Source organism: Typha angustifolia, chromosome 15 (assembly GCF_048772165.1).
Source record: "Typha angustifolia cultivar Huaian chromosome 15, ASM4877216v1, whole genome shotgun sequence".
Taxonomy (NCBI): Eukaryota; Viridiplantae; Streptophyta; class Magnoliopsida; order Poales; family Typhaceae; genus Typha; species Typha angustifolia.
This window is the reverse complement of record NC_133253.1, coordinates 2,112,498-2,137,036: the sequence shown is the minus strand read 5'-3', so window position 1 is coordinate 2,137,036 and position 24,539 is coordinate 2,112,498. Positions and strand designations below refer to the sequence as shown.

The window sequence follows — 24,539 nt, the reverse complement described above, 5'->3', positions numbered from 1 at the left end:
CTACTACTACTATCCATTCAGGCAACGTTCTAATTAGCCACAAATTTCCTTAACAAAACCTATTTTGGTGGTAGGAAAAACAAGTCTTTCCATAGATACACACAGTACACTCAAAGCCACAGGTAAAATGTACATTAGAACTCAGCTAGAGTATGGTGGCATATATATATATATATATATATATATATATATATATATATATATATATATATATATATATAATATAATATAATATAATATAAGCCAGTGCTCAGTACTACGATATACAACCCAGGATGATGACAACATTGTTAACATAATCATCTAAATGCCCTTGTTGTCATTCTCTGCAGGCATCCTTACCTTTGCTTTTGCTGCTAAATCCTCCTGCAATTTTGTAAAACTGTAACCTTTCTGAATTTCGCCAACGACTCGGTTTGCAACATCGGCACCAAAAATCCTTGACATATTGTCGACGAGATCAGTCTCAAGAATTTTTCTAGTCATACCATCTCGCTTAAGAATATAAGATCTTTCAGTCTCCTCCATCTGCTCACTGCTTCTGGCACATTTGTCGAACCAAATTTGGAGAACCTCCTTGGCTGCACTCTCTACTTGAGTGTGAATGATCTCTTTCATCCTACCCTGCCCGTCTTCTCCACAGTTGATACGAACAGCAATGGCAGTCGGAGATAAAATGCTACGTATGTAAAGAGAAGTAGAACGGTATGGAAGCACCTGCGGCAGCATCTCCACTTGTTGCCTTTGTTTGTCCACCTGCGTATCCTGGTAGAACTTATCAACATAGTTTGCACTGAGAGCGAGGTCTCTTCGAGGAAGTAGATCCAGGAGCAGGACAAGGGATGTTGGGCTGCTCTGTATGATCTCCAGAAGGAAGTGGGGTGCATCGGTTGAGTCGTTGAGGAAGGCAAAGAGTGTCGTGATGTCGAGAGCACCATTTGGAATCTGACAGTGGAGCCAGGACTCTAATATGAAATCAACCTGCACAAAACCACAGAACTCTTCAGTTGCCAATTAATTGTGTAATGCGATACTACATCTATTTTCTTAGGCATCTTTTGCCTGATGAATATAAAATAATTATTCCTATGTTTATTTGTATTATTAAGTAAAGGTGAAATAATTAATTTTGATGTTATGTAAAGTGAAAAAAATATATATGTTTTATTTTTTGTGAAATTACAATAGATATTCTTTAATTTGATACAAAATAGATTGATGGAATAGATACCAAAGGTAAATTAGTAATTGTGTTAGTTTGTAGTATAAAATATAATTTTGATAAATAGTGTTTGTTAGAATGGGGCTATTATGATGTTTAGCTATTACTTTAAAATTGGGTGATTACTATCAATGGTGGCCATCGAGCTCGGGTAGTCTAAAATACAAAATGTGGTTACACAACTATATACTCCATTAAACTGAGAATAGCTATAAGATGTGGAAAAGAATTTGTTAGAGATTTTCTAAGTGGCCACCGGTTGGTTTGGTGATGCTCTAATGGCTAGATTCAATAATGGCAACCCCAAGAGGAGGAGAAGAAGAGAGAAGATAGTCATGGGAGAGAAGAGAGTTTGCAAATTGGTTGGTTTCGAAGTGAAGAGAAAGGAGGAAGATGAAATAATGTGCTTCGCGTGCAACCATATAGGGTGTACATGGGATGAAGAATTTCCTTCTAATTTTATATCTATTTTGGTCTTCAACTCTAACGCATCATTTTGTAACGGTGGTTAATATATAAAATCCCTTTGTTTTTTCAAAAAAAAAAAAAAACCCACCATCTATTAATGGCTAGTTTTCCACAAAATGGATTCTGCCCCCTTATTTCATGGCCTTTTACAATCGATTACAATCGATGTTCTCTAATGGCGGTTTATACACCTGCCAAGTAAGCCTGTTTATGCCATTGCAGTCCTTCAACCGCATCTCAAGAGACCTAGTTATATTCCTATGCAGTCCGGTGGCATATTGAGAATTTGAGATAAATAAGCAGTCCAGTTTATGGCAAAGCTTTAGAACATTAGCATTAAAAGTGGTCAGTGAAGCAAATAGATTTATTAATCATGTCACATACCCCTCTTAAACAAATATTCTGAGGATACTAATCCGTGTATTATTTCTTCTTCAAAGCCTTCTCTAATTTGTTGCTATAAACTTTAAGCTTCTTCCTTGAATCCAAATCATTACACCATACACAAAAATTAAGAAACAGAAAAACGAAATAGTGATCTTTTGCTTAATTTAAGAGCATAAATGGGGACAGAATTAGAAAGAAGTAGCAAACGTACGGCGGAGCCAGGGGAGCCGTGTCTGACATCAAGGGAGCCGATAGAGGTGCCGGCTTCGCTCTGGAACGAGAGCACGTTGTCGGGAACGGAGGAGGGGAGGAGGTCGGGACCCAAGAGGGATTCACAGGTGGCGATTACATCCAGCATGAGATCGTGATGCGCAATTCTGGGGAATCGTGACAACGTAGAGGTGCGGCCCATGGATGCCCGGAATGTGGTCGATCTTTTGCGTCTGAGAAGAGGAAGAGGAAGAGGAAGAGGAAGAGAGCAAAGTACGGGTGGCCGACAGAGTTGCATTGTTGATAACAAGATTTATCAGTGGAAATGGGAGTTTAGAAGGTTACCTAACAAGACCGTTTACTAGACAACCCAACCCGCCAATTAAAATTCAACAATCGGATTTCGGATCCCACCTCCGGATGTGAACAAATCATAGACACAGAATTGAGTCGATTTGATCGTAAACAGCAATCGCACATGCGATTTACTGTTACATTACACTCTTAAAAGTCAAAAGCAGCCGCTTTGTGGAATATAAATAAGTTAATTCTAAAATAAACCTATAAAATAAGCCTAATTGTTCTAGTGTACTAATTAAACAATAACTATCTTAGTCCTTCGTTCACTCATGAAATAGGAATCGATTTATTCTAGAATATGTCTAGCCTCCTTATTCTAGAATAAGCCTTCTTACTCTGGTGTAGCAACTAAACAATATCTTATTTTATTTTAGTATATTATTTTAATATTATCCTTCATCTTATTCTATACAATTTTTTAAAAATTATTTAGTAATAACCTAAGATTATAATTTTACCATTTGAGATTACAACACACTAGTCATATTAGCTACAATTGCAATTTCCTTTTTCTTTCACCTCCAAAGGCAGCCCCGTATACCCGCACAGTGTATAGTATTACCTCGCACAGTGCGGGATAACCAACGCCCTCAAGCAATCCGGTGCGCTCCTCCAAGCCGGCCACGACGTCTCTGTCGTTGCCAAGACGACTTGCAATGAGATCATCGACTTCCCCTCCACCGTTTGCAAGAAGCTTGTGTTAGACTTCCTCCGCTCGCTCAATCTTACTCCTGACCTCTATGAACGTGCTCATCTTCAACCTCTTATCCGATCTCTCCTCCCCTAACCCTAAGGTCTTCGCTACGGCACTCTACTTTCTCTCCTCCCTCCCCTCCCACCTCCTCTCTCTCCTCCCCTCCAACTACCACGCCGCCGTCACTATCGCATTGGCCTCCCTTTCCCATCCCTCCACCTCACTGTCGTCCTTGCCTGCAACGAGCTAATCCTCCTCTATCATGTCTCCCAGCCTCTTCTTGATCGTGTCTCCCTATGGTGGGGCAACATCTCCGCCCTTGCCCTCGATCGCTCCAATGCTAATGCTAAGTAGTATCAATGAACACTCGAGTACGAGGTTATAACCCACATAGTGTGCAGGGTTATAACCCTACACAATGTGGGGAAGTTCGCAATAGAAAGGCCCCACACTATTTACTATTTAACATATAGTCAAGGGTATTTTCATCATTGGATTTAAAACATCACTAATTTCTAATATAATTTTATTATTTTAATATCAACTTTATGTCACATCAAATATAATAATTACACCTTATACTAGTATTAAACTAAATATTACAATAGCTTATACTATATTAGCCATCTTCTTCTGGTATTAAAAATTAGAATACTTTTTCCTATTTCACCCTTATTCTACAAATGAACAGGGGCTTATTCTAGTATATTAATTTAATATTTTCTCTCATCTTATTTTATATAATTTTTATAAAATTAATTTAATAATAATCAATTATTATTATTTTGCTCCTAAATTAGATAGTACTCAATTACACATCACCTCAACTATAATTAAGATTCTATCTCTCTTCTATCTATTCTTTTAAATATTAGTCATCTCATCTATAATTTAGATTCCATCTTTTTTGTGGACTTATAAATTTTGTAATAATAATAATAATAATAATAATAATAAAATATTAAGGCTACTCTTTTTTCGCAAGAATAGTTTATACTAGTATTAAACTAAATATTAGAATAATTTATACTAGTATTAGCTATTAAAATTTAGAATAACAGTGCATATTTTAGCCTTATTCCACAATTTAACAAATTAATTATTACATTCCTTACCTGCTCATGTACGTAAACCAAAAGCCTTGTGAATTTCGCCAACGACACGGCTTGCAACCTCAGCACCAAACAACCTCGGCATATTTGCAGCAAGATCGATCTCAATAGCTTTGGTCTTAATCATACCATCTCTCTTAAGCATATAAGCTCTTTCACTCTCCTCCATCTGCTTACTGCTTCTGGCACATTTGTCGAACCAAATTCGGAGAACCTCCTTGGCTGCACTTTCTACTTGAGTACGAACTATCTCTTCCATGACACCCTGCCCGTCTTCTCCACAATTGATATGAACTGCAATGGCAGTGGGAGAAAGAATACTGCGTATGTAAAGAGAATTAGAACAGTATGGAAGCACCTGCGGTACTTTATTCACTTGTTGCCTTTGTTTGTCCAGCTGTGTGTCCTGATAGAATTTATCAACGTAGTCGGCGTCGACGGCGAGGTCTCTCCGAGGAAGCAGATCGAGGAAGAGGATAAGGGATGTTGGGCTGCTCTGTATGATCTCCAAAAGGAAGTGGGGTGCATCGGTTGAGTCGTTGAGGAAGGCAAAGAGTGTTGTGATGTCAAGAGCACCATTTGGAATCTGGCAGTGGAGCCAGGACTCTAATATGAAATCAACCTGTAGAGAATCGCAGAGATCTAGTAACATAATTTTGCTCAATTCGCGTAGAAAAAGCTGATCGGAAAGATGAGAAATTGCCATTTTTATAACGAAATTGAAATTAGGAAGGATTTTAGATATACCGAGACACTTGGATGCCAAATTCATATTTCGAAAAGAAAAGGAAAAGAAGCTGACTGATTTCTAACCGAGTTGACATATAAAACACAACGTTCCATGTATAGATTTTATATAAATAGATCTTCGAATGAGATCTGCACTCTTAATCATGTCATGTGCCCCCTCCTAACTAAACATTCCCAGGATACCGATCCTTGGATTAATTCTTCTTCGATGCACTATGATTCGTTGTTATAATTTTAAGCCTCTTCCTTAACTACAAATCAATCATTATATACTATAGATGAGAATAGAATAAGATATTTTGAGCATTTTGGAACTTCGAAGAAATAGCAAACTTACGGAGGAGCCAGGAGAGCCGGATCTGACATCGAGGGAGCCGATAGACGTGCCGGCTTCGTTCTGGAACGAGAGCACGTCGTCGGGGACAGAGGAGGGAAGGAGATCGGGACTCAAGAGGGATTCGGCAGTGGCGATCAGATCCAGCATGAGATCGCGATGCGGGAGTCGGGGGAATCGTGACAATGTCGTGCTGCGGTCCATGGATGCGCGGAAGTAGTTCGATCTTTTGCGTTTGCGAAGAGGAAGAGGAAGAAGCGGAGGAAAGAGACGAGGACAGAGTCGGGGAGAGAGACGTACAAGTGGGGGATAGATTTGCATAGTGGATAAAGGGATCGGCTGGAGGAGATGATCAGATGAATATCTGAGAGCAACTAAGCGTCCTTTCTGTAGTTAGCCACAGCCCGCAGGTGTAGAAATCTATTAACTGACTCTAGTGGGGTAGGTTTGGTTGGTATGTGATGATCCCTCCGCACATGTCCACAGTACAATTATTAGGAGCAGGTCTTGACAATTAAAAGATTCGTATTTAAAATCTTTTAATATATTATTATTTTCTCTTAATTATCTAAAATTTTATAATTTTCAATAATACCAGGGATCCTTATCTCTTATACTACTGAAAATTATAATATTTTAGATAATACGAGTAATAGGTTATATTTTTTTAGTTAATTACACTTTTACCCCTATAGTTTGCTTCCCTGTGTACTTTCTAACGTAGATCGTTAACTTTTATATGGTCTAAACTAAAATGCAACTTTTATTTTTTTTTCATCATATTTAATTAAATTAAATATTAAATTTATTATTAATAAAATTATAGAGAATTAGATAAATTTTATAATACATTTAAAATAATATCAATTTGATATTTAAATAATAAAATTATAATTAAAACATGCATTTATTTAATATATTTATTATCTAAAATTTCATTGATATTATTTTAAATGTGTTAAAAAGGTTGTCAAATTATCTACAAATTTGTGTATATTAAGTATCTTCAAATTAAATCTTTAATTTTATGAAACGATAAAAATAATAATAATTACAGTTCAGTCCGGACGATGGACAATATAAGAATAAAATGTTTTAAGTTGAAAGTATGAAGTTGTTTTGTGTAATTGAGTCAAAAGTAAAACTATATTTTTGTTCGTCAAAAGATTTAAGTCATGCCTTAGGAGATGAAAGTATAATTTAGGGACAAATACTTCAATGCGCCTTTAAAAATTATAATCTTAATTCAACGACTATAATAGTCAGTTTTCATATTCGGTACCGATTCTAAAACCATATAAGAAAAAGAGTATATTAGTTAAGAAAATTTAATTACATGTGCCCAACTTCTCAATTTTTTTATTATACCTTTAAAGATCTTAACCATTAGATCTTTATCAAACTGAAAGATTTTAACCATTAGAGATACTTTCAACTTAAAAATATTAAAAGATATCATTTAATATTAAATAATTTAAATTTAATTATTTGGCGATAAACTTCAATTTAAATATAATTATCTATCTCTATTTATTAAAATTTAATTTAAATTAATCTTAAACTAATGGGAGATCTATGTAAATAATAAAGAATAATAAAAAAGATAAAATATAATTAAATTTCATCAAGTTAATTATAAAAGATATCAATACTATATATATCTTTTACTTAATAAAATATTAAAACAATATAATTATTAAAAAATAATATATAAAATTATATGTCTAAAAAAAAATTAACTACATATCTTGAAAAAAAGCTCTAATTTTGGAGAGCTTATAAGTTATAACCACGTAGTCATTCAGGCGAACGGCGAGAGCACATCATGAGACAGAGAAAAAAGAAATAGGGGAATTTGCATTTTACCCTCCCATCGTTCCACTCAATTTCACAAAATTACAGTGTACATTAAACTTAACCCGACGAGGTCTTTGACTAAAATACAATTATCATTTTTTTATATCATATTTAACTAAATTAGAGGTCATCGTACAAACAAAGTTATAGATTGATTGAATAAATTTTACTTCGCATAGATTTGAAATAATAAACATATAATATATATTGAGTATATATATATATATATAATTATATTTTTATTATCTCAAATTCTATTAGTATTATTTTAAATATTTTAGAAAGCTTATCCGATCCTTTTTTATTTTATATCTAACGAGGATATCCAAATTCGAGCTCTAATATGATAACGACTACACTTTACTCAATACCATATAGAGTGTTAAAAGTACATAGAATTTATATAAAATTAAGCTAAACCATTCATAGATAAAATATAATTAATCCTAAAAATATATATATTATAAAATCAAACAGGATTGTATCATAGACCTGGTAAATTCCATCAATATAAATACCAGGAAAAAGTCACTAACAGCAATAATTATACAAAAATGACTTCAAATTTTGCACAAGGATTCTTCTCGATATGTTTCCTCAAATCAGCATCATTTTCAAACATGAAGCTGAACAATGCTTGTCTCTGGGTGAGACCAACTGGGTATATTTTGTATATTTTCAAGTCATTGCCTCCTCTTATGCTTTCTGGTCTCTCCTCCTTCCATACAGCCGTATGATTTAGCAACGTAAACTTCATAAGCACAGCAGCTTCCAAAGACTTCAAACTTAAGTTTCCAGATCTAACACAAGTTGCGAGAAATGGATCTCAGTTGAGAAAAGAAGTTAGGAACCATAGTTTAATAAATAAGACGAGGGAAGCATGAATTGTACCTGAGGTAAATGGATTCCTTCTTAAATCGTCCCCTCTCTCGCACGTAGATATGGTACACAGTTCCCATTTTACTCACGCACTTACAAGGGCGTTTTTGAAAATTGGAGGTCATTTCTTCTTCCTCATGGATCTTTGTTGCAATATGAATGCAAAGGCGGCAAGACGAGTGAACAGCTGCCATGTCAACTAGTGCCTTGAAAGAATCAGATGGACCCTCATATTTCCATCTGATAAGAATCATGACAAACCAAACTCTCAGCATATAAAACAATATCTGCATATCTCCTAGCAGGTTAGCGTAAATGTGCTAGAAATAAAAGGGATGATGTTAAATCATGAGTGCCTCATATGATACAACTTTAGAGAGATCATCAGCACTTTCATATCGGAAAGGTGTTACCTAACTGACTGATTGTATGCAGTAGGATCTGTAGCAAGGTGTTTCATGGTCTTCGCAACTGAAGCAACATCATCAAGGGTTTTGATATGCAAAACTGAACTGGAAGAGGGTGCAAAATCTTGGATATTAGGAGCACCAACTACAACAGGGACAGATCCTGCATAATTTTATATGAACAATCACTACAGGTTTCAAGCATTACAGATCAGAAGTGGTAGACAAAAGTTGCAAGAAACCTGCTCCTAAGTAAGAGTACATTTTTGCCTGTGAAATGAAAAAACAAAAATCTGTGCATAAATTACTTATTTCAAATAACAGAACCTCTCTTTGTCATCTTAGCTAAAAGAAGATTGATCATTCTCACTCAAATTGTTGGAACTTGAAAAGTGCTTCTTCTTATATAACTGGGGCTTACAAACTCATGGTGGGGGCATGATTTGCTAAGGAGTAAATTCTATTTGCTTAGTTGGGTAATACATCCATATCTTAGGTCAAAACTATAAGTTTCAATGAAGTCTACTCTACCTTTCCAAGAAGTCCTTAAAGAGGAACTTAGGTGTATCGAAAAGCTGAAAATAAAATTAAATAAAATAAAGCATATAATAACAATCAAATCTTTGTTCTCGACTATTTGAGGTCAACTATATTGATACTTTTTCTCTACTTATCCTATTTCTCTCATTATCATCATATTTAGTGCTTATGTTTGCATTAAATCAAATCCTATCATATCTTCTCTTACACCAACCAAATTTGAGAAAGTTAGTACCTACCTCTTTTACGACCAAGGAGATCGGAGAGTCGACTCCAACCCCACGTAATTATTGTGAAAAAAATTGTTTGGTGATTTAGTACGGTGACTTAGCTTAATGATTTAGCTCAATAATGCATGTAGTGGTTTGAATGAGTAATTCGACAACACGATGGCTTAGAGCAATGACTCGATAGTGTTTAACTCAAAACAATAGGATCAGTAGCATAATAATTTGAAATCTAGATTGTACAGTTTAGTATATTGACTAAAACTTAGTCGGACCTAAAGTGTCTTTATATTAAAGGAGGATTAGTCCTTTGTCCAGCCTATATATAACCTTTGGACTCTTGAATGATAAAAAAAATTATTCTCTTCTTGATTCCCACTTCCCCATGTAAGTTTTGGATTTCCCATTTTCCCACCCTCTTAAGGAACCTTCTATTTTAATAAAATCACTACTTTGTATGTGGCTCTATTAGAAAAATAAAAGAATGCATGAAAAACAATTTATTAGAATTGAAAACAGAAAAAGGAGAGAAGTCAATCAAATTGTATGTAACTGTTTAACAATTTAAAGACCAAAAAAGGGCATCAAGCCAAGAAAGAAAATAATGGATCAACTACTAAGACTTGTACGACAAGACTAGATAATCAATTTGTTGTCTCAACAACAGCAGCATAGTTCCAACAATTTTGTGTCCATCTATCATATAAACACACTGATAAGATATCCACCCAATGACCACTCAAAAGATCATCATACAACTTTGATAAGATAGCATAATAATTTTATTGTGCATACCTGCAACAAGGGATTGAAAGAACTTTTCGGTAACATAATCCTCTTCATTGGAATTTTCAAAAGCCAAGCTGAATTTGTAGCGCCTTAGTGTTGTCACTTTGTCCACTGTGATAATTAAATTGCCACATATGATGCTTTTGGAAACAAATATAACTATTAACATCACTTCTGGTAAACTCATATGAAATTAAATGCATGAATGCATGTCAGAGGTCATTATCCTTCATTTTATTCTCATGTCAGCATTTTATTTGATAGACAGGATAGCAGTATTTGGCTGAAATAGATAAAAAAACAGAAGATGTTTGGAAGGATTTATCAAGATCCTCATCATATATTGTCTAATTTTCATTTAGAATTACGACAAAGAAACATTTTAGAAAACAAAATGGTTCTATTATATGAAAAAAAGGATATAGCTACATGCAACCATAAAATTGTATAAGAATGTTGGCAGCATTACATTTGCTACAGATAAATATAAGAGAAATCATCTGATAAATGATAAGCATTTTGCAAGTACCTCTCCCCTCACGGTTTCGGTGACAACTTCCATAAGAATCTATTTTGATATCCAATTTTTCAAGCATTTCAAGAGCCTGTAAGCGGAAATTACGTGCACCACAATTAGAAATGAAGGCAGCAGCAAGGGCAACTTCAGTCTTTGGATGCAAAGGTGCCATGATGTCATACTCGGCCCATGAAAAGTAGCCAACTGGAACGTCTGAGGAAAGACTAGTGGTCATTATGATGTTGTAACCTCTCCTACAACAGATCACAAAAAATAAAAAATAAAAAATAATAAAAGAGAAAAAGGAAAAAAAGGGTAGAAAAGTTAAATTTCAATTGAGAACTAAAGCACTGTACAAGCGTATCTATGTTTGGCAAAGGATAAGAAAGTCAATTGCATGCATCCATTACGGCCAAAATCTAACACAATTAGTAAGTGAAACTTAAGGAGGATCAGCAAGCATAATAGAAACAAGTAGTTCATGGCAAACTCAGTTATGATATCATTTATTCAAAATTTATCATTAATAGAGCTTTACAAACTAAGAACATTGTGACATCAGAATATGGATTATAAAAATAATAATAGATCAACAATCCATAACCAGCATTTGCGAAGAGAAAGCATAGCTATAGTTTTCATGCATAAAAACAAACATACAAGATGCTCTGCCTTTCCTCAATATGTCCACTAAAACAAAGTTCTATCATGTGCACTATGTCGATACATAGAGGACATGACTAGCAGTTTCATCCTCAAAATATGTGATAATTGAAGATACTATAGAGGTTATTAAATCAAAAACCTTTTCCTAACTATTAGAGCTGATTTGACCATAATACAACTAGCTTGGACTCGCATGAATAAGTTGTGTTTTCACTAGATATCAAAGAAATCAATGTTCTTGATGTCAGCCTCAGCCACCAGCCCACCGCATAAAACATTTCTAATAGTTACACCTCTCAAGTCTCCAAGACTCCTCTCTCTCTCTACATTTATAAATCACTTAGTCTTCTCTGCATCTAACATGTGATTTCACGACAACAACAAAAGTAATACTAACACAATACCGTTCCATGGTCACAACGTTAATAACAATTCTTTCCATTGAGTATTCACATAGAGATAGATCTCATAGTTGGAATAAAATACAGAGAAAGTTAAAAGTGCCAATGGGAATAAGTTAGATCCTAAAACCTAGATCTGGACTCCAAAATGTATGACCATATAAGACAGCTGTTTAACACAAATTTACCATCTGTCATAATATTATGTGCTTCTTGACAAATGGCAATGGAATTTCTAGCTTCCCAACAGAAATGGAAACCTAATGTTTATGATGATAAAAGAATGAATACTCCAGCAGTATCACCAACAGATTAAAAGCAAATAAAGAACTCTATAAGCTACATGTAAAGTTCTTCGGAGTTGGAACTCAACTCTAAAGAACTCAATTCTAATGTTTATGATGATAAAAGAACTGATTCTTCTTAGTTCTTATAGCAAAAAGAGAGGCTACAGAACTATGAAGTGTGCTTACCCACCGTCGTGCTACATCAACTTTGTTCTCTAGATAGTATTCTGATGATTCCATCGAACGATGTATTCTAGCTGTTTCAGGATGCTGAGGAAGGTTAAATGTGGCATCAGGCATCTTGTTTGCTCCATATCCAAATTTACAGCCAACGGAGCAGGAATTCCAATCCTGAAAATGAATTAAAAACAAAAAGTTATATATAACCTAGGTAGAATAATTAAATAACTTTTTTTTTGAAGAAATAGATTTATTTGTATATTAAAGCATCTAACTGCATCTTCTGATGGTATAAGGTATGCCTTAGTGTAAACATGTTGAGACATCTAGTAGACATGAAATGGTAAATCCCAAGAAACACTGAACTATGCCAAGAAATCCTACAAAGCTATGTCCGATTGATCTGTTAACAAATTAAAGTGTGAAATTTCGACGCCAACTGGATGACTATCTAGCCATAATAGGCGATAAAAGATCAATGTGGTTTCCCAGTTTAGACGAGATAACAAAACCAAAGATAGATGTAATTTTGGAAAGTCAAAGAAACTCAAAGATCAAAATTATCATTGAATTGAATGTGCACATAATTTATCAATGCAGCTAATTGCTATAACAGTACTATAGACCAATCTTCCTCACGACAAAAATTCTCCCCTTTGACCGATCTCAATATAACACCTAACTGGAAAGTTTGAATCTTTCCAACAAGACGACAGAGATTACACAGACTCCAAACCTTCTGTTCGGCGCCGGAGACCAAAACAGGATCGACTCCAAAATCACGGGTGTACTGGATATTATCCTCCCTCTCCAAGAACACCTCGCATCTACGGAACTCGTCGTCTTCGCTGGTGGCGAGGGATTCGGAAAAGGACAGAGACGAGGAGGAGTTGGATAAGGAAGGGAAATAGAAGGAAGTGGTCCAATGGTGGACCATGGCGGCGTTCTTGGCCATGTCGAGCCGGCCGAGGAAAGCGATCTCCGCGACCACGACGAAGGCTACAAAGATGGGCACCGGGTTTGGCCATCGCCGTCTTCGGCTCGTCCATGGAACTCCCATCTCTCTCTCTCTCTCTCTCTCTCTCTCTCTCTCTCTCTCTCTCTCTCTCGCTTACTTCGATGAGAGCGGTAGGCCCGCTGCTTCCGATATTTTCTTCGGGGAGAAAAAGGATCACAGTTTTATACTGAAGTCGGCGATTTCAGCTGTGTCGTCGCCGGCTTATTCAAAAAGGCCGCCGGGAAATCAAGCAATTAACTAAAGTCATGCTTTAATAATATCATATAATTCGCTATTTTGTTTTTAAAATAATTAATTATATGTTTGCACAAGATAATTAAAGGAAGACTCATGCAACTTGTGATTTTCGAATGAGGCTATTTAACTGTTCTTTAACCATTTTTTACTAGTATGCAACCAAACAATTAACTATATATAAGTTATGCTTTTTAAAAAACAAAGTTATAGGAATTGTTTTGCAAAAACTAAAACTACAAAAGGAAACTATAAATCTAGTTTTTTTTATTTATTAACTTTAGCTAATTAGAAGGATGTCAGAAACAGAGCTATAACTGCTGATTAAAATAGAATTGAATTGCTAATTATCTACATTTTAATGATTGTCTTGCCTCAGGACATTAACATCAAAAAGAAATCTTTTACAATTTTGATAATTGTATGGTTGGAATTTTAAAAGCTGAGTGCATATATTTTCAATATTAGATGTGAATACATTTTTTTTATAATAAAATATACACGATTTATATATATATGGTGCACGCAATAGTCTTATTTTATTGTTTAAAGATTATATTTTTGAGAAATGCCGTCTTGCCTGACATGCAGTAAGTAAAAACAATCTAATCCTTCACACCAGCATACATTGCATAATTGACAATAGAAATGAAACTTTCACAGCTTCAGTGCAACATTGCTCAAACACCTTACTTGGGAACTGACATTTATCAAATGAAGCATTAAATAATACATAAAGTTTTGCTTTGAGTTTAGAGGAATACCCCTAATCTGGTTCAGCAACTAAATACATTTTTTTAATCTTTTTTATATCTAACCGAGTAATTCTTAAAAAAATTAAGATTAACTAATCAAGTTCGGAGTTTAGCCTCAAACTATACTGGACCTTGTAGAAGATAATTGAAAGCTTCTTGTACTGATTTCACAGCTTCGGCGGAACACTGCTCAAACACCTTTTCTAGGAACAGGCATTTATAAACAGTAAATAGTATAGCAATGGAAGTTGCCTTGCATTCCTCTCAATACATCTATAGAATACAATTCTAAGCTTCTGTGACAGTATAAGTAAGAGTGATGTATTACTACCAAATGAGGTTTTCCTATTTACTCCACTCTTTACCACAGTTTGACATCTTCGTATCCTTAGATGTACCCCATATTGGAAATCAGATGCTTCACTAACTTGAATTTACTAGTGCCTGATCACACTACAGCAGACAATTGTTTGGCTGCTGGTCTTTGAAAAATGAAGCTTATGTTCTAAGGCCCGAAGGAAAGTTGTAATCTCTGTAGTGTTGCCATCTTTATGTGTCTTTTCCTCTTAGGCAATCATGATCCTCACGAGAATCTGGTGCTGAAAGAGATTTTCCAGAGGGAACAACCTGATAAGAATCCATGGGGTCAGTGCTAGTGAAATTTTCTGACAAAGATAAGTAACTGCATTCATCTATACAATTTGTTCTGCAAAAGAGGAAATTTAAAGAATAACCCATTGCTCACTTGATCATTAAACAAATTAGCAACAGGTTTTCTCGATCTCTTTTTCCTGCTTGTTCTACTTGATTCTGCCCCTCCTACCTCCTCATCAACAAAATTCTGATCTGATACCTCTGAAAAAGACAAGTTATACTCTTTAATTCTCTGGCCATCTGTCTCAGAATAAAATGAAAATGCTCAAATAAAAACACAAACCTCCTACCATCCTTTATTTCAAATTTACAAGTGGATGTGAAGCTCACAAATAAAGAAAGACTAAGGTGCAAATTATCTTACAGAATTTACTGCATAATTTTGATCATAACTAGTAACCTTTGAGATTGATGTGATCAAGCTTAGTCTCAACAATTTGCCTGGTGGAAATTTACCTCATCAACACAACTACTGCATGTGCATAAAACATGATTGATACTTTTATCTTCTGCTTCCACTATTAACTTCTTATCTTTCACCAAATGATGAACCATTTGCACAAACTAAATTTACTGACTAGAAATTTTTAGAATCAATAGAAATTTGTGGAATTGTCTTCATTTGCCTCCCTCGCTTATTTGTGCCTTAATATGACTCAACATCAAAAGTTATTGTCTCTCTGAGGAACTTCTTCCCACATTGTCTGCTCCTAAAATACACATGTAAGGTAACTCCACCAAAAAATAGACTTTATACATTATAGCAAGCATCCCTTTCCTGATTTTGATTTTGCAATGAGCTTTATATCGACTTTCATAGCATTAATACTTGTTACTGGCCATAATACTTTTCAAGTCTTCCGATTGTGATCTAAATGACCCTAGATGGTTTTGAAAAAACTTGGATGATGTCATGATGAGGGCGCCTCCTCTGCATGGGAAGCCATATTGCCACTGCATTTGGCTTCCAGATACTAGTTGAGAAGATTGATTTCTGACCGCAAGAGGCTCCCTAATAGGTGCACACACATACCGTTCATTCTATTCCGTCCAAATCAAGATTGACAGATGAACCAGATGAAATATCCACCTGTCTAAAGTGCAGTATTTCAATTGGATATTCAAACTTCACATGAAAAAAAAGAGGTTCAATTAATCAACATCCTTAATACTAACTTTCAAATTGTTCTATAGTCTGCACATAACCCAAATCAAAACTGGTAAAGAATTAAGAATCTGGATAATTATGACAGTCACAGGAAAATCAATTTTAAAGAATGGGATATGCATGCATGGAAAGACAACATCACAACACAATAACTGGAAGAATCCAATGACATATCATGAGTTCCTTTGTGACTTTGTCACAATTGGTGTCTAGAATTACAGCCATTAACACATTACTAGATGCAGTAACCTTCATATCCACTCATTCCTCCTAGAACTAAAATAAGAGAGTAATATGTACGAAACTATTCATGACTTTTCCCATTTGGGAATAAGTATATTAGTGGTTCTCAAACTAGCAAATGAAGTTTGCAGGGAACACACGTGGTACAAGTAAGCTTTCAGTAATCAGTAAGCTTCTCAAATTCCAAACTACATTATGCATCAATCCAGATTGGTTATAGACTTATAGTGGCAAGTCCTTCAATATCTTAGTTTTTCCTGCTAGCTTAACATGCAATCAAACTAGTAGCTGCAAAAGGCATATGTTATCAAAGTACAAGATATCAAATATAAAGTAAATAATGTCCATTGTCCAAAAGAGAGAAAAAAAAGAGAAAAAAAGAAAAGAAAAGAAAACTCTTGAAGAGGTAAAGGAAGATATGAAACAGAACTCATTACGAAGAATGATCGAGGGACCAAAGAGCAGAGAATCAAGTTAGCAAAGGTACCTGTACTTCTGTCAATAAGATCTTGATGATTTGTGTGATGGCAAGTTGGAAGCTCTGTCGAACATTTTGTTTCCTTTCCATGCTGCTGACCTTCTCTTCGGATTGATTGAGAATCTGACTCAAAATCATCCACTTGGTGGTTTTTTGCATTTTTGTACCTGAAGTGCTGAATCCATGGATTTGCATGCAGAGGATGACTTTCATTTCCATTATCTGCTCGAGTCTTAGCCCTCTCAAATTTAAGATTCTCCCAACAGCCCTTACGCAAGACCTTAAACTGCAAACCATACGGTTATATTAATGAGACAAATGAAAAGGTTCTACATAGAAGTTAATGCAGCAAAAAAAAATCTGAAAAGGAGAAAGAACTACTAATACCTGTAACAAGTGGTTGCCATCTGATCTGGGTAAATTTGTGAGCTTTTGTGTTTTGGGTGACCAACCAAGCAAATCCTTCGAATGGTGCTCACTGTTGTATAATTGATTAACAAATGATGCTTCCATTGAACTAAGATAAAGCATATGCTTCTCATCCGTCCATCTATTCGGGATAGAATCTAACACCTGATTGCCCTGGTAAAAGGACAGATAACTTCATGATAATTTGGATGACAGATGAAGTGAGAAATCAAAAAGAGGTGGAGGACAAGGGTTGTAATACTTTTTTTCACTTAAAAAAAGAAAAAATGGCAAAGTTCAGAATAATGAATGAAAAAAGTTCCTGCTCTATAAGAAGCCCTTAGGAACAGGGAGTAGCCTAGGAAGGTGCGTCCGGCTAAGATAATTGTAACATATTATAACCAAACTCCATCCCATTTTCATTCAAATCCATCCACACAATCATTTCCCCATCCTGACTACTGCTGAAAACTTTTCTTATCAAATTAAAATCGCCAACCAAACAGCACCTTAATTCTCCTCTAAATAAGTCACGGAACTAAAGGGTTTTCAGACTAAAATGAAAAGCATTTGATCCCATGATTAATTTTACACGTACTTGTATGCCATGTTGCATCTTCATATGCTCAAGTATTCTCAGCAAAAGTGTACCCTTTAATTATTTTCTTTTTATAAACCACTCCACTTTTGCCTTTGGCGAAAAGGTCAACCCTCTAGATCAGGACTCAATCTCATGCAGAAATTCTTTCGGACAATGAAAAATACAAGTTCCAGTCAGACGTTGTATAGCAAATCGCAATAAAATACCATACCAAGATCTATTGGAGCGAAACGAGTCATTTCGCATCTTGTATAAGTAAATTAAATCAAAACGACGAACCTGAACCGTAATCATCAAAAACTTACATATCCAACACTAAAGCAAAAAATAAAAATAATAAAAATAAAAACACATTTCGAACAAAACCTAACTTTACCCCTTCTGACCAAGCAGTCAGCTTGCACATATAATTGAGCCAAACATTAATTCAGACGCTATATCCACCAAAATTTCTTCTTTCAAGAAACTTAATAGAAAATACGACAATTTTAAGAAGGAAATAAGAATCAACCAATACCTCATCCTCGATCCCACCGATTTCGGATTTCATCGGCCGATCTAGTGAGCCGTCCTCCATTTCTCCTTCCGAGAAACAAATCTATCGATACTCCACAAAAAGGATGGTCTCGATTGCACGGCCTTCGCAAGCAAACCCCAGAAAATATTGAGAGAGAGAGAGAGAGAGAGAGAGAGATAAAAGAGAGAGAGGTGGGGAGCGAAAGGTCGATGAGAGAAGAAAAGGGTATTTTGGGACGGAGCTTTATCCATCGTGGCATCGCTTTTACACGTGGCGACATGGTCAATAAACTGACACGTGGCATTACGAATAATATCTCGGCCAGATATTTTTGAGGCCCCGAAAAGATCAGAGCTTCCAGGCCTAGCCTCCAGAAGATCGTCTTCAGTTCTACTTGTTGGGATTTCGTACATTCAGCCAGCTGGCATCCGACAACAAAGAGCTGCCAAGCGTACCGGATAAACCTGTGGACGATCGGTTTCTCGCCCATAGATTCTTGTCCGCTTGGGATGAGCAAGTGGTTTCAGCCACGGGTACGACAATTATTTTTTAGCTCCCAAAAAAAAAAAAAAAATTATTGAGCAATTTGACCTTAGATATTTTACTGTCTGGATATTTTATTTTCTTCCTCTCTCCTTAGTGACTTGTGGATATGATTCAGATTTGATAAGGACCTATGTGCATAATAGTTTTAAAAACTAGATCGTATGTTGATAAGATTTTGTCGCTCCCATCCCATGCGATGTTTACGATTGTCCTTGGACGAGGCAATCCTAGTAACTTTATATATTCTTTTCTTTTGTTAATAATCTACCTATTTTGACAACATTATATTGGACGTATTAAGAAACTCAACACTACTCATGCGACAGAGGGGTTGTTGATACTTGATTGCTACTTTCTTATCAGTTACAAGTGTATATGGAGGTTTATGGAAGTCGTGACTTTTTGAACTCAATCTGCCAAGAAAGTCACTTCCGATCTAGTCGGAAAAAAAGAAAAAGGCTTACAATCTCTCAAATACATCATTAATGGGCCAACTATGGCCTAAATTTTATCCTTTCGAAGGCCTTGCGTTCAACCCAACGGCCCATTGCTAACAGCCGACCCCCAAGGAAAGAAGACCGACCACGCCTAGAACGATAAAACCGATTTCTGCTCTGTTTCGCTAATTATTCCGCGAGCTCGCTCATCCGTCTGGACGTCTACGGGTTAGGGTTTCTACACTGCGATCCCCACGAGACAGGAGGAGGGAGAGAGGGATCGAAGAGGAGAGTTATAGGGATGTGGCACGAGGCGCGGCGGTCGGAGAGGAAGGTCCATGACCTGATGGACGCGGCGAGGAAGCGGGCGCAGCGGCGCGCCGCCTTCCTCGCCAAGAGACGCGGGAATCCGCAGCAGTCACTCCAGGTCATGGGATCGAGATGCCGCGTCCACCGGGACGATGGACTCTACCAGGCCACCCAGGACCAGCAGGGCCTGTACGTTATCTCTTTCTGCTTCTAGTTCATCTCTATCATCCAATAATGTTTGAAGTTACTTTGATGTTTAATAGATTTTGTTTTGATTGTTTAGATGTCTTGCTTGCAGATTGGTTTTGTTTGATGTTGACTTTCATTTTCTTATCTTTTCTTCCTCACTACGATTTAGGTTCCATTTTGATCAGGTAACTTGATGTGTTTTGATCTCGAGCTGGAAATTGGGTGTTCAATGACATAATATTGAGTTGTTTCATTTTGGATTATGGATTGGATCATTGTAGGCGGGGTATGGTGCCAGGAAGTATTGTGTTTAGGTGCAAGTGGGATAAGAATAACATGTAAAAGCATTGTTTCTTTCAAGGACTAGCATGAGTAGAGAACTATTGATTCATGAAACTTAGCTCAGAAGATAGCAAAGACGGAGCCATGTGGATCAGAAGAATGCAGAGAAGGTTCTGGTGTTGGTTGGGTTTATGCATTCTCAGTTTACTGTATGATGTTGGGTTTCCAGTGGAAAAAGTGCTAAGAAGTTTAGAAATAAATTCTAGAAAATTAGAAAAATCAGATAACATAAATTTGCAATGTGCTGATATATTAAATTGTTGTTTTAGGCCATTTATCATGTAAAACATCCCTTATATATATATATATATATATATATATATATATATTATATATATATATATATATATGTAAGTAGGAAAGCTGGTATTGAGATTGGGATAATAAGCAACGTATTTTTTCTGCATTTTCAAATGCTATATGCATGCCTTCATTTCAAATGCTATACTCAAGTTTTGAATATTCAAGATATTTAATTCTTGTTGGATAATTGCTTCTTTATTTTTTCTATTTCAGGATACCATGGAATGGAAAGCAAGATATTTTGATTGACAGGTAAGCCCTATCACATTATTTATCAGCCAGAAATCCTAAATAACTGCTCGGATTATAATCACAAATCAACCAGGATAATAGTAAACAAATTTAGTTTTCTTGCTTGGCAGATTTGATGGTCGTGCATTACTGGATTTTATTCGTGATTCTGGTTCACGTCCTTTTCGAGTTCATGAGAAGACTGAGGAAGAAGAAGAGCTAGAGGAGTTTGTTAATTTTGAACGTTATCGGGATTTAATTAAGCATCGGCGCAGAGGATGTCGGTACTTTTTGGTTTTTTTTTTTATAATCTTAATATCTTTTTCGCTTCTTGTTTCCAGTTCCTATTCGGTCATAAAGCCTATAACAAGGATACTTTTCTGCTTATCTTATATGATGATAAGTTTAAGTTATTTTCATAGTCTAAACTTTATCTGTATACAGTTAATGATGAAGAAGGTTTGCAACATGTTCACCAGGAGTTGGAGGCAAAGACTGCTATTCCCTTTACATTTGAGGGGTAATTTTTTTTCCTTTGAGGTTCGGATATAATTATTAACTAATTAATTATATTGTCATATCTTCTGAATTGCCATTGTTTTAAGTTCTTGAAGTATTTAACTAGTAGCTCAAGGAATTGTAACAATTGTTGACTTGTGGGATCTATATGCTCAAAAGGTTTGGAAAATATGCAACCTTTTTGAACAGTTGGATTTTATTGAAGAGCGTTCCATAAATAATGGCATATTGTAGTTTGTTATAGTTTTCTAACTGCCTTGACACATGCTTGATGAGGCCTTACAGCGGCACTTCCAGATTTCTAATTGTTCATCACTTACTATGATGATTGAAATTTGCATCTTGCACCATCATTTGATGCCATCTTGCCACATCTTCAAGTGTTTGCATCTTAAACTGCTCATAATTTTAAAACCAATATACAAATGTAGTGTCAGTAGAGGGCAAGACATAGTTAGCCTTCCTCCTATCTCTGAAAAGATTGTTTCTATGATTCTAAATCACTTATGTTTTCCCATTATGAGCAGTTTAACTGGCAAACACTTGTAGATGCTGTTGCATTCATATTACCAGTAGCACTTCTACTCTGTCAATTAAGTCATGTTTGCTTTCTCATTTTCTCCACACAGATCACATTCATCACAGCCTCCAGTAAGCAAGGGGTCGTACTCACAGGTGGGATTCTCCTACAAAGAAGATGCTAGTGCAGAATCCCAGAATATGGATACAGACGATGAGGATGATGATGACGAAGATGATGCTGATGAAAAATACTTTAGCAGTGACGACAGTAATGATGAAGGAATGGAAATAATTGCAAAAGAATTTGGTGTCAAGAGATATAACTGGCTCATCTATATGGACAAAAAGGCCAAAGAGGAAGAGAGACGACAGAAGGAAGTTATTAAAGGAGATCCTTCTATTGTAAGGTTTCTAGCAGCATTACTTAGATAATCTTATTCTCAATAAGGATCTTATGCATCTAGAGTTTGCAGAGAAAATTGAGTCGCAAGGAAAGAAGGAAAGCTTCTCAAATGGAAAGGGAAAAGGAAAGGGAGGTGGCACGTTCAATTGGAAGAGCACATCATGATCCCTACAGGTAAAGTCATAATACTTCTAGGTTGCTTTCAAATAAGGTAGTGAGAGCTTCGACAAAGCTATATGTTCATCTATTGCTAATCTGACGTTTGACATGATCAATCAGGGAACCACGACGAAGTCCCACGTATGAAGCTTATCCTCGGAGCAAAATGTATGTAGCTTGCTTTCAGGGAAGCTTTGGTTGATTAGTTTAATGAATCCCTTTTTGAGTATTGACTTATGATCCCGTTCAAGGTCACGGTCACCTTCATATGCGAGACGGCATGATCGTGATGGGCATGCTGATAATGGTCATCGAAGCAAGTCAAAGCCTGTCAAAATTGAGTATATTACTGAATTTGGTGGTTCAGCTGACATTGATGATCAAAAGGTGGAAGGGGTCTCTCCACCATCATCTCCACTGCAAGCTGATCTACTTAACCGGTCGGGGCACTCGACCTTTAGTACTTGCAAAGATAGATTTGGCAATGTTTCTCTGCTGCAGCTTATTCTGGTGGTCCTTCTGGTTCCATAAACCTGAATATATAGGACTTGGGTTTAGGTGAAGGCTAGGGTTTGTCAACATGGTTTGGAAAGTTCTAGGATAGTGTTGGGTTATGTGGGATACAAGCTGATTAACTTTCAGAACATATGTTGCTTTCATCAAAGCACATGCACAGATATTTTTCATAAAACATTCCTCTATGATCACCCCGGATTGCCTGACTTAATATCTTGTTTCTCCTGTCGTCATCTATAATGCTTTCTCTTGTCTGCAGGCCATCAGGTGGTCGAATTCTTGAGGCACTTCATATTGATCCTGCATCTTCTCTTTCTGTAGAACAGGAAAAGAATATTAAAGTTTTGAAACCATCTATCAGGTAGACTTAATTATCTTCACTTCTTCATATATGATTTCATGTACAAAAGGAGGTTTCCTAAAGGGCCTAGGTTGCACCAATATGGTATGCTAATCTATCAGCTAGTTTATGACATACTATAATAATGTCCTTAAGTCATCTGTAGGTTTTACTTGTATACTTTACTGCCTTTTCTGTAATGAAATATACAGTGATACGAGGTCTGTTACTAATATCTTCAATTGCTGTCTTCTGAACGTCAGCACGTCATCAGCACTAGCAAAACTAAACAAAACTGCCACTGGAGGCCCTTCTAAACCCCAACAGGGTGAAAAGAAGGAAACACCTCAAGAACGTCTTAAACGGATAATGAGTAAACAACTGAATAAGCAAAGTAAGTTTTCTGATATATCCAAGATGCAGTGCTACTCGTCAGTTTAAAAGGAGAACATGTTATGGCAGTATCTTAGTGGTATATTGGTTGTGGTGAGTTTTTTGTATTTGCTGATGATTCTTTGTCTACAACAGTTCGAAAGGACACCGCTGCTGAGATGTCTAAAAAGCGGGAGCAGGAGCGACAAAGGTTGGAAAAACTTGCAGAAACAAGTAGAATAAGTCGTTATAGGCATCGCAGCATCAGTAGAAGCCGAAGCCGTTCTCCACCAAGGTACTTTCAGTAAATATTATTGTATGAGTGAGTTTAGATTCTGCCTTCCACTTCTTGTTGCTTAAAAAATTGGTTATGGAATAGTTGAGGATGCCCATTTTCTTTTGATATTTTCAACTTTATAATTTGATGTTGCCATTTTTTTTGATATTTTCAACTTTATAATTTGATGTTGCCATTTTTCGCTTGTATGCAGAAGAAGTCGGCATAATAGAAGCCATAGTAGGAGCAGGAGCCCTGCGAGGTATCATTCTCGATCTTCCCGGTCTCACTCCCGTTCTCATTCACCTAGGTAATTATCTCTTGCATTATGTACCACCCTGAGTGGACTTTATATTGCTTGGATTGCTTGTTCAGAGAATTAACAGTTGACAAAGGCTATGCAATTGCAGGTTACGAAGCAGATCCCGATCCAGATACTGAGAGGTTTCAATTCAGTTTGGCGGAGTTGCTTTTCCTTTTCTTTTTCTTGGCTTATAGTCTCTTTTGAGCTTGTATGTAACTTATCCATAGATGGATTCTTAATTGTACCTAAGCTTGTCAAGCATACTATTTTGAATTAGATGCCAATTCAGTACTTTTGCTGGTACTGCATTATTTAGTTTTGGAGGCCATTCTTTTTTGCCGGAAACATGAGGCTATCTTTGATTGTTCTGTCATGGTCATTATTAACTTAATCTGTTTTTCACTTGC

General features: G+C 36.0%; 5 protein-coding genes across 8 annotated transcripts; 1 reads left to right on the top strand and 4 right to left on the bottom strand.

Moving 5' to 3' along the window:
* Positions 1-82: 82 nt before the first annotated feature.
* Positions 83-4,205, bottom strand: LOC140777873 (red chlorophyll catabolite reductase-like). Its single transcript, XM_073122275.1, has 2 exons — positions 2,289-4,205; positions 83-981 (listed from the first exon to the last, which is right to left on the bottom strand). The coding sequence occupies exons 1-2, from the start codon at positions 2,583-2,585 to the stop codon at positions 304-306; spliced, it is 975 nt and encodes a 324-aa protein (XP_072978376.1). The 5' UTR covers positions 2,586-4,205; the 3' UTR covers positions 83-303.
* Positions 4,206-4,427: 222 nt separating this feature from the next.
* LOC140777874 (red chlorophyll catabolite reductase-like) lies at positions 4,428-5,953 on the bottom strand. Its single transcript, XM_073122276.1, has 2 exons — positions 5,541-5,953; positions 4,428-5,075 (listed from the first exon to the last, which is right to left on the bottom strand). Exons 1-2 carry the CDS (start codon positions 5,856-5,858, stop codon positions 4,461-4,463), a joined length of 933 nt encoding a protein of 310 aa, XP_072978377.1. The 5' UTR covers positions 5,859-5,953; the 3' UTR covers positions 4,428-4,460.
* Positions 5,954-7,840: 1,887 nt separating this feature from the next.
* On the bottom strand, positions 7,841-13,374 carry LOC140779614 (putative fucosyltransferase-like protein). Of its 2 annotated transcripts, XM_073124776.1 has the most exons (8): positions 13,024-13,374; positions 12,298-12,458; positions 10,936-10,966; positions 10,766-10,841; positions 10,243-10,347; positions 8,687-8,843; positions 8,286-8,513; positions 7,841-8,194 (listed from the first exon to the last, which is right to left on the bottom strand). In XM_073124776.1, the coding sequence occupies exons 1-8, from the start codon at positions 13,345-13,347 to the stop codon at positions 7,939-7,941; spliced, it is 1,338 nt and encodes a 445-aa protein (XP_072980877.1). In that variant the 5' UTR covers positions 13,348-13,374; the 3' UTR covers positions 7,841-7,938. The 2 variants fall into 2 exon arrangements, with proteins under 2 accessions (XP_072980877.1, XP_072980876.1); XM_073124775.1 differs by having other exon boundaries at positions 10,766-11,007.
* Positions 13,375-14,493: 1,119 nt separating this feature from the next.
* Positions 14,494-18,579, bottom strand: LOC140779474 (cold-regulated protein 27-like). Of its 3 annotated transcripts, none has more exons than XM_073124550.1 (5): positions 18,364-18,578; positions 17,225-17,419; positions 16,847-17,123; positions 15,040-15,149; positions 14,494-14,921 (listed from the first exon to the last, which is right to left on the bottom strand). In XM_073124550.1, the coding sequence occupies exons 1-5, from the start codon at positions 18,421-18,423 to the stop codon at positions 14,844-14,846; spliced, it is 720 nt and encodes a 239-aa protein (XP_072980651.1). In that variant the 5' UTR covers positions 18,424-18,578; the 3' UTR covers positions 14,494-14,843. The 3 variants fall into 3 exon arrangements, 1 of the variants encoding a protein (XP_072980651.1); XR_012107344.1 differs by having other exon boundaries at positions 14,883-14,921; positions 15,040-16,042; positions 18,364-18,579; XR_012107345.1 differs by lacking the exon at positions 14,494-14,921 and adding an exon at positions 15,349-16,042 and having other exon boundaries at positions 15,046-15,149; positions 18,364-18,579.
* A 767-nt stretch (positions 18,580-19,346) lies between these two features.
* LOC140777684 (uncharacterized) lies at positions 19,347-24,447 on the top strand. The gene is made up of 13 exons (XM_073121968.1): positions 19,347-19,844; positions 20,703-20,741; positions 20,852-21,000; positions 21,165-21,240; positions 21,869-22,163; positions 22,235-22,338; positions 22,444-22,491; positions 22,575-22,763; positions 23,099-23,200; positions 23,443-23,573; positions 23,708-23,846; positions 24,043-24,138; positions 24,239-24,447. The coding sequence occupies exons 1-13, from the start codon at positions 19,648-19,650 to the stop codon at positions 24,267-24,269; spliced, it is 1,596 nt and encodes a 531-aa protein (XP_072978069.1). The 5' UTR covers positions 19,347-19,647; the 3' UTR covers positions 24,270-24,447.
* The last annotated feature ends 92 nt before the right edge of the window (positions 24,448-24,539 follow it).

Bases quoted from the DNA above. Each gene is read 5' to 3' on its own strand.
- LOC140779614 (XM_073124775.1), bottom strand. From the start codon at position 13,347: ATGGGAGTTCCATGGACGAGCCGAAGACGGCGATGGCCAAACCCGGTG. The intron at 8,514-8,686 runs GTAACACCTTTC...GATTCTTATCAG, and splicing joins GCATACAATCAGTCAGTTAG to ATGGAAATATGAGGGTCCAT. The intron at 8,195-8,285 runs GTACAATTCATG...AACTTGTGTTAG, and splicing joins AAGGAATCCATTTACCTCAG to ATCTGGAAACTTAAGTTTGA.
- LOC140777684 (XM_073121968.1), top strand. From the start codon at position 19,648: ATGTGGCACGAGGCGCGGCGGTCGGAGAGGAAGGTCCATGACCTGATG. The intron at 21,241-21,868 runs GTAATTTTTTTT...TTCTCCACACAG, and splicing joins ATTCCCTTTACATTTGAGGG to ATCACATTCATCACAGCCTC. The intron at 22,339-22,443 runs GTAAAGTCATAA...ATGATCAATCAG, and splicing joins GCACATCATGATCCCTACAG to GGAACCACGACGAAGTCCCA.
- LOC140779474 (XM_073124550.1), bottom strand. From the start codon at position 18,423: ATGGAGGACGGCTCACTAGATCGGCCGATGAAATCCGAAATCGGTGGG. The intron at 17,124-17,224 runs GTATTAGTAGTT...TATGGTTTGCAG, and splicing joins ATGGCAACCACTTGTTACAG to TTTAAGGTCTTGCGTAAGGG. The intron at 15,150-16,846 runs GTACCTTTGCTA...TGTCTTTTTCAG, and splicing joins TCTTATTGACAGAAGTACAG to AGGTATCAGATCAGAATTTT.
- LOC140777873 (XM_073122275.1), bottom strand. From the start codon at position 2,585: ATGCAACTCTGTCGGCCACCCGTACTTTGCTCTCTTCCTCTTCCTCTT. The intron at 982-2,288 runs GTACGTTTGCTA...GGTTTTGTGCAG, and splicing joins ACGGCTCCCCTGGCTCCGCC to GTTGATTTCATATTAGAGTC.
- LOC140777874 (XM_073122276.1), bottom strand. From the start codon at position 5,858: ATGCAAATCTATCCCCCACTTGTACGTCTCTCTCCCCGACTCTGTCCT. The intron at 5,076-5,540 runs GTAAGTTTGCTA...GATTCTCTACAG, and splicing joins CCGGCTCTCCTGGCTCCTCC to GTTGATTTCATATTAGAGTC.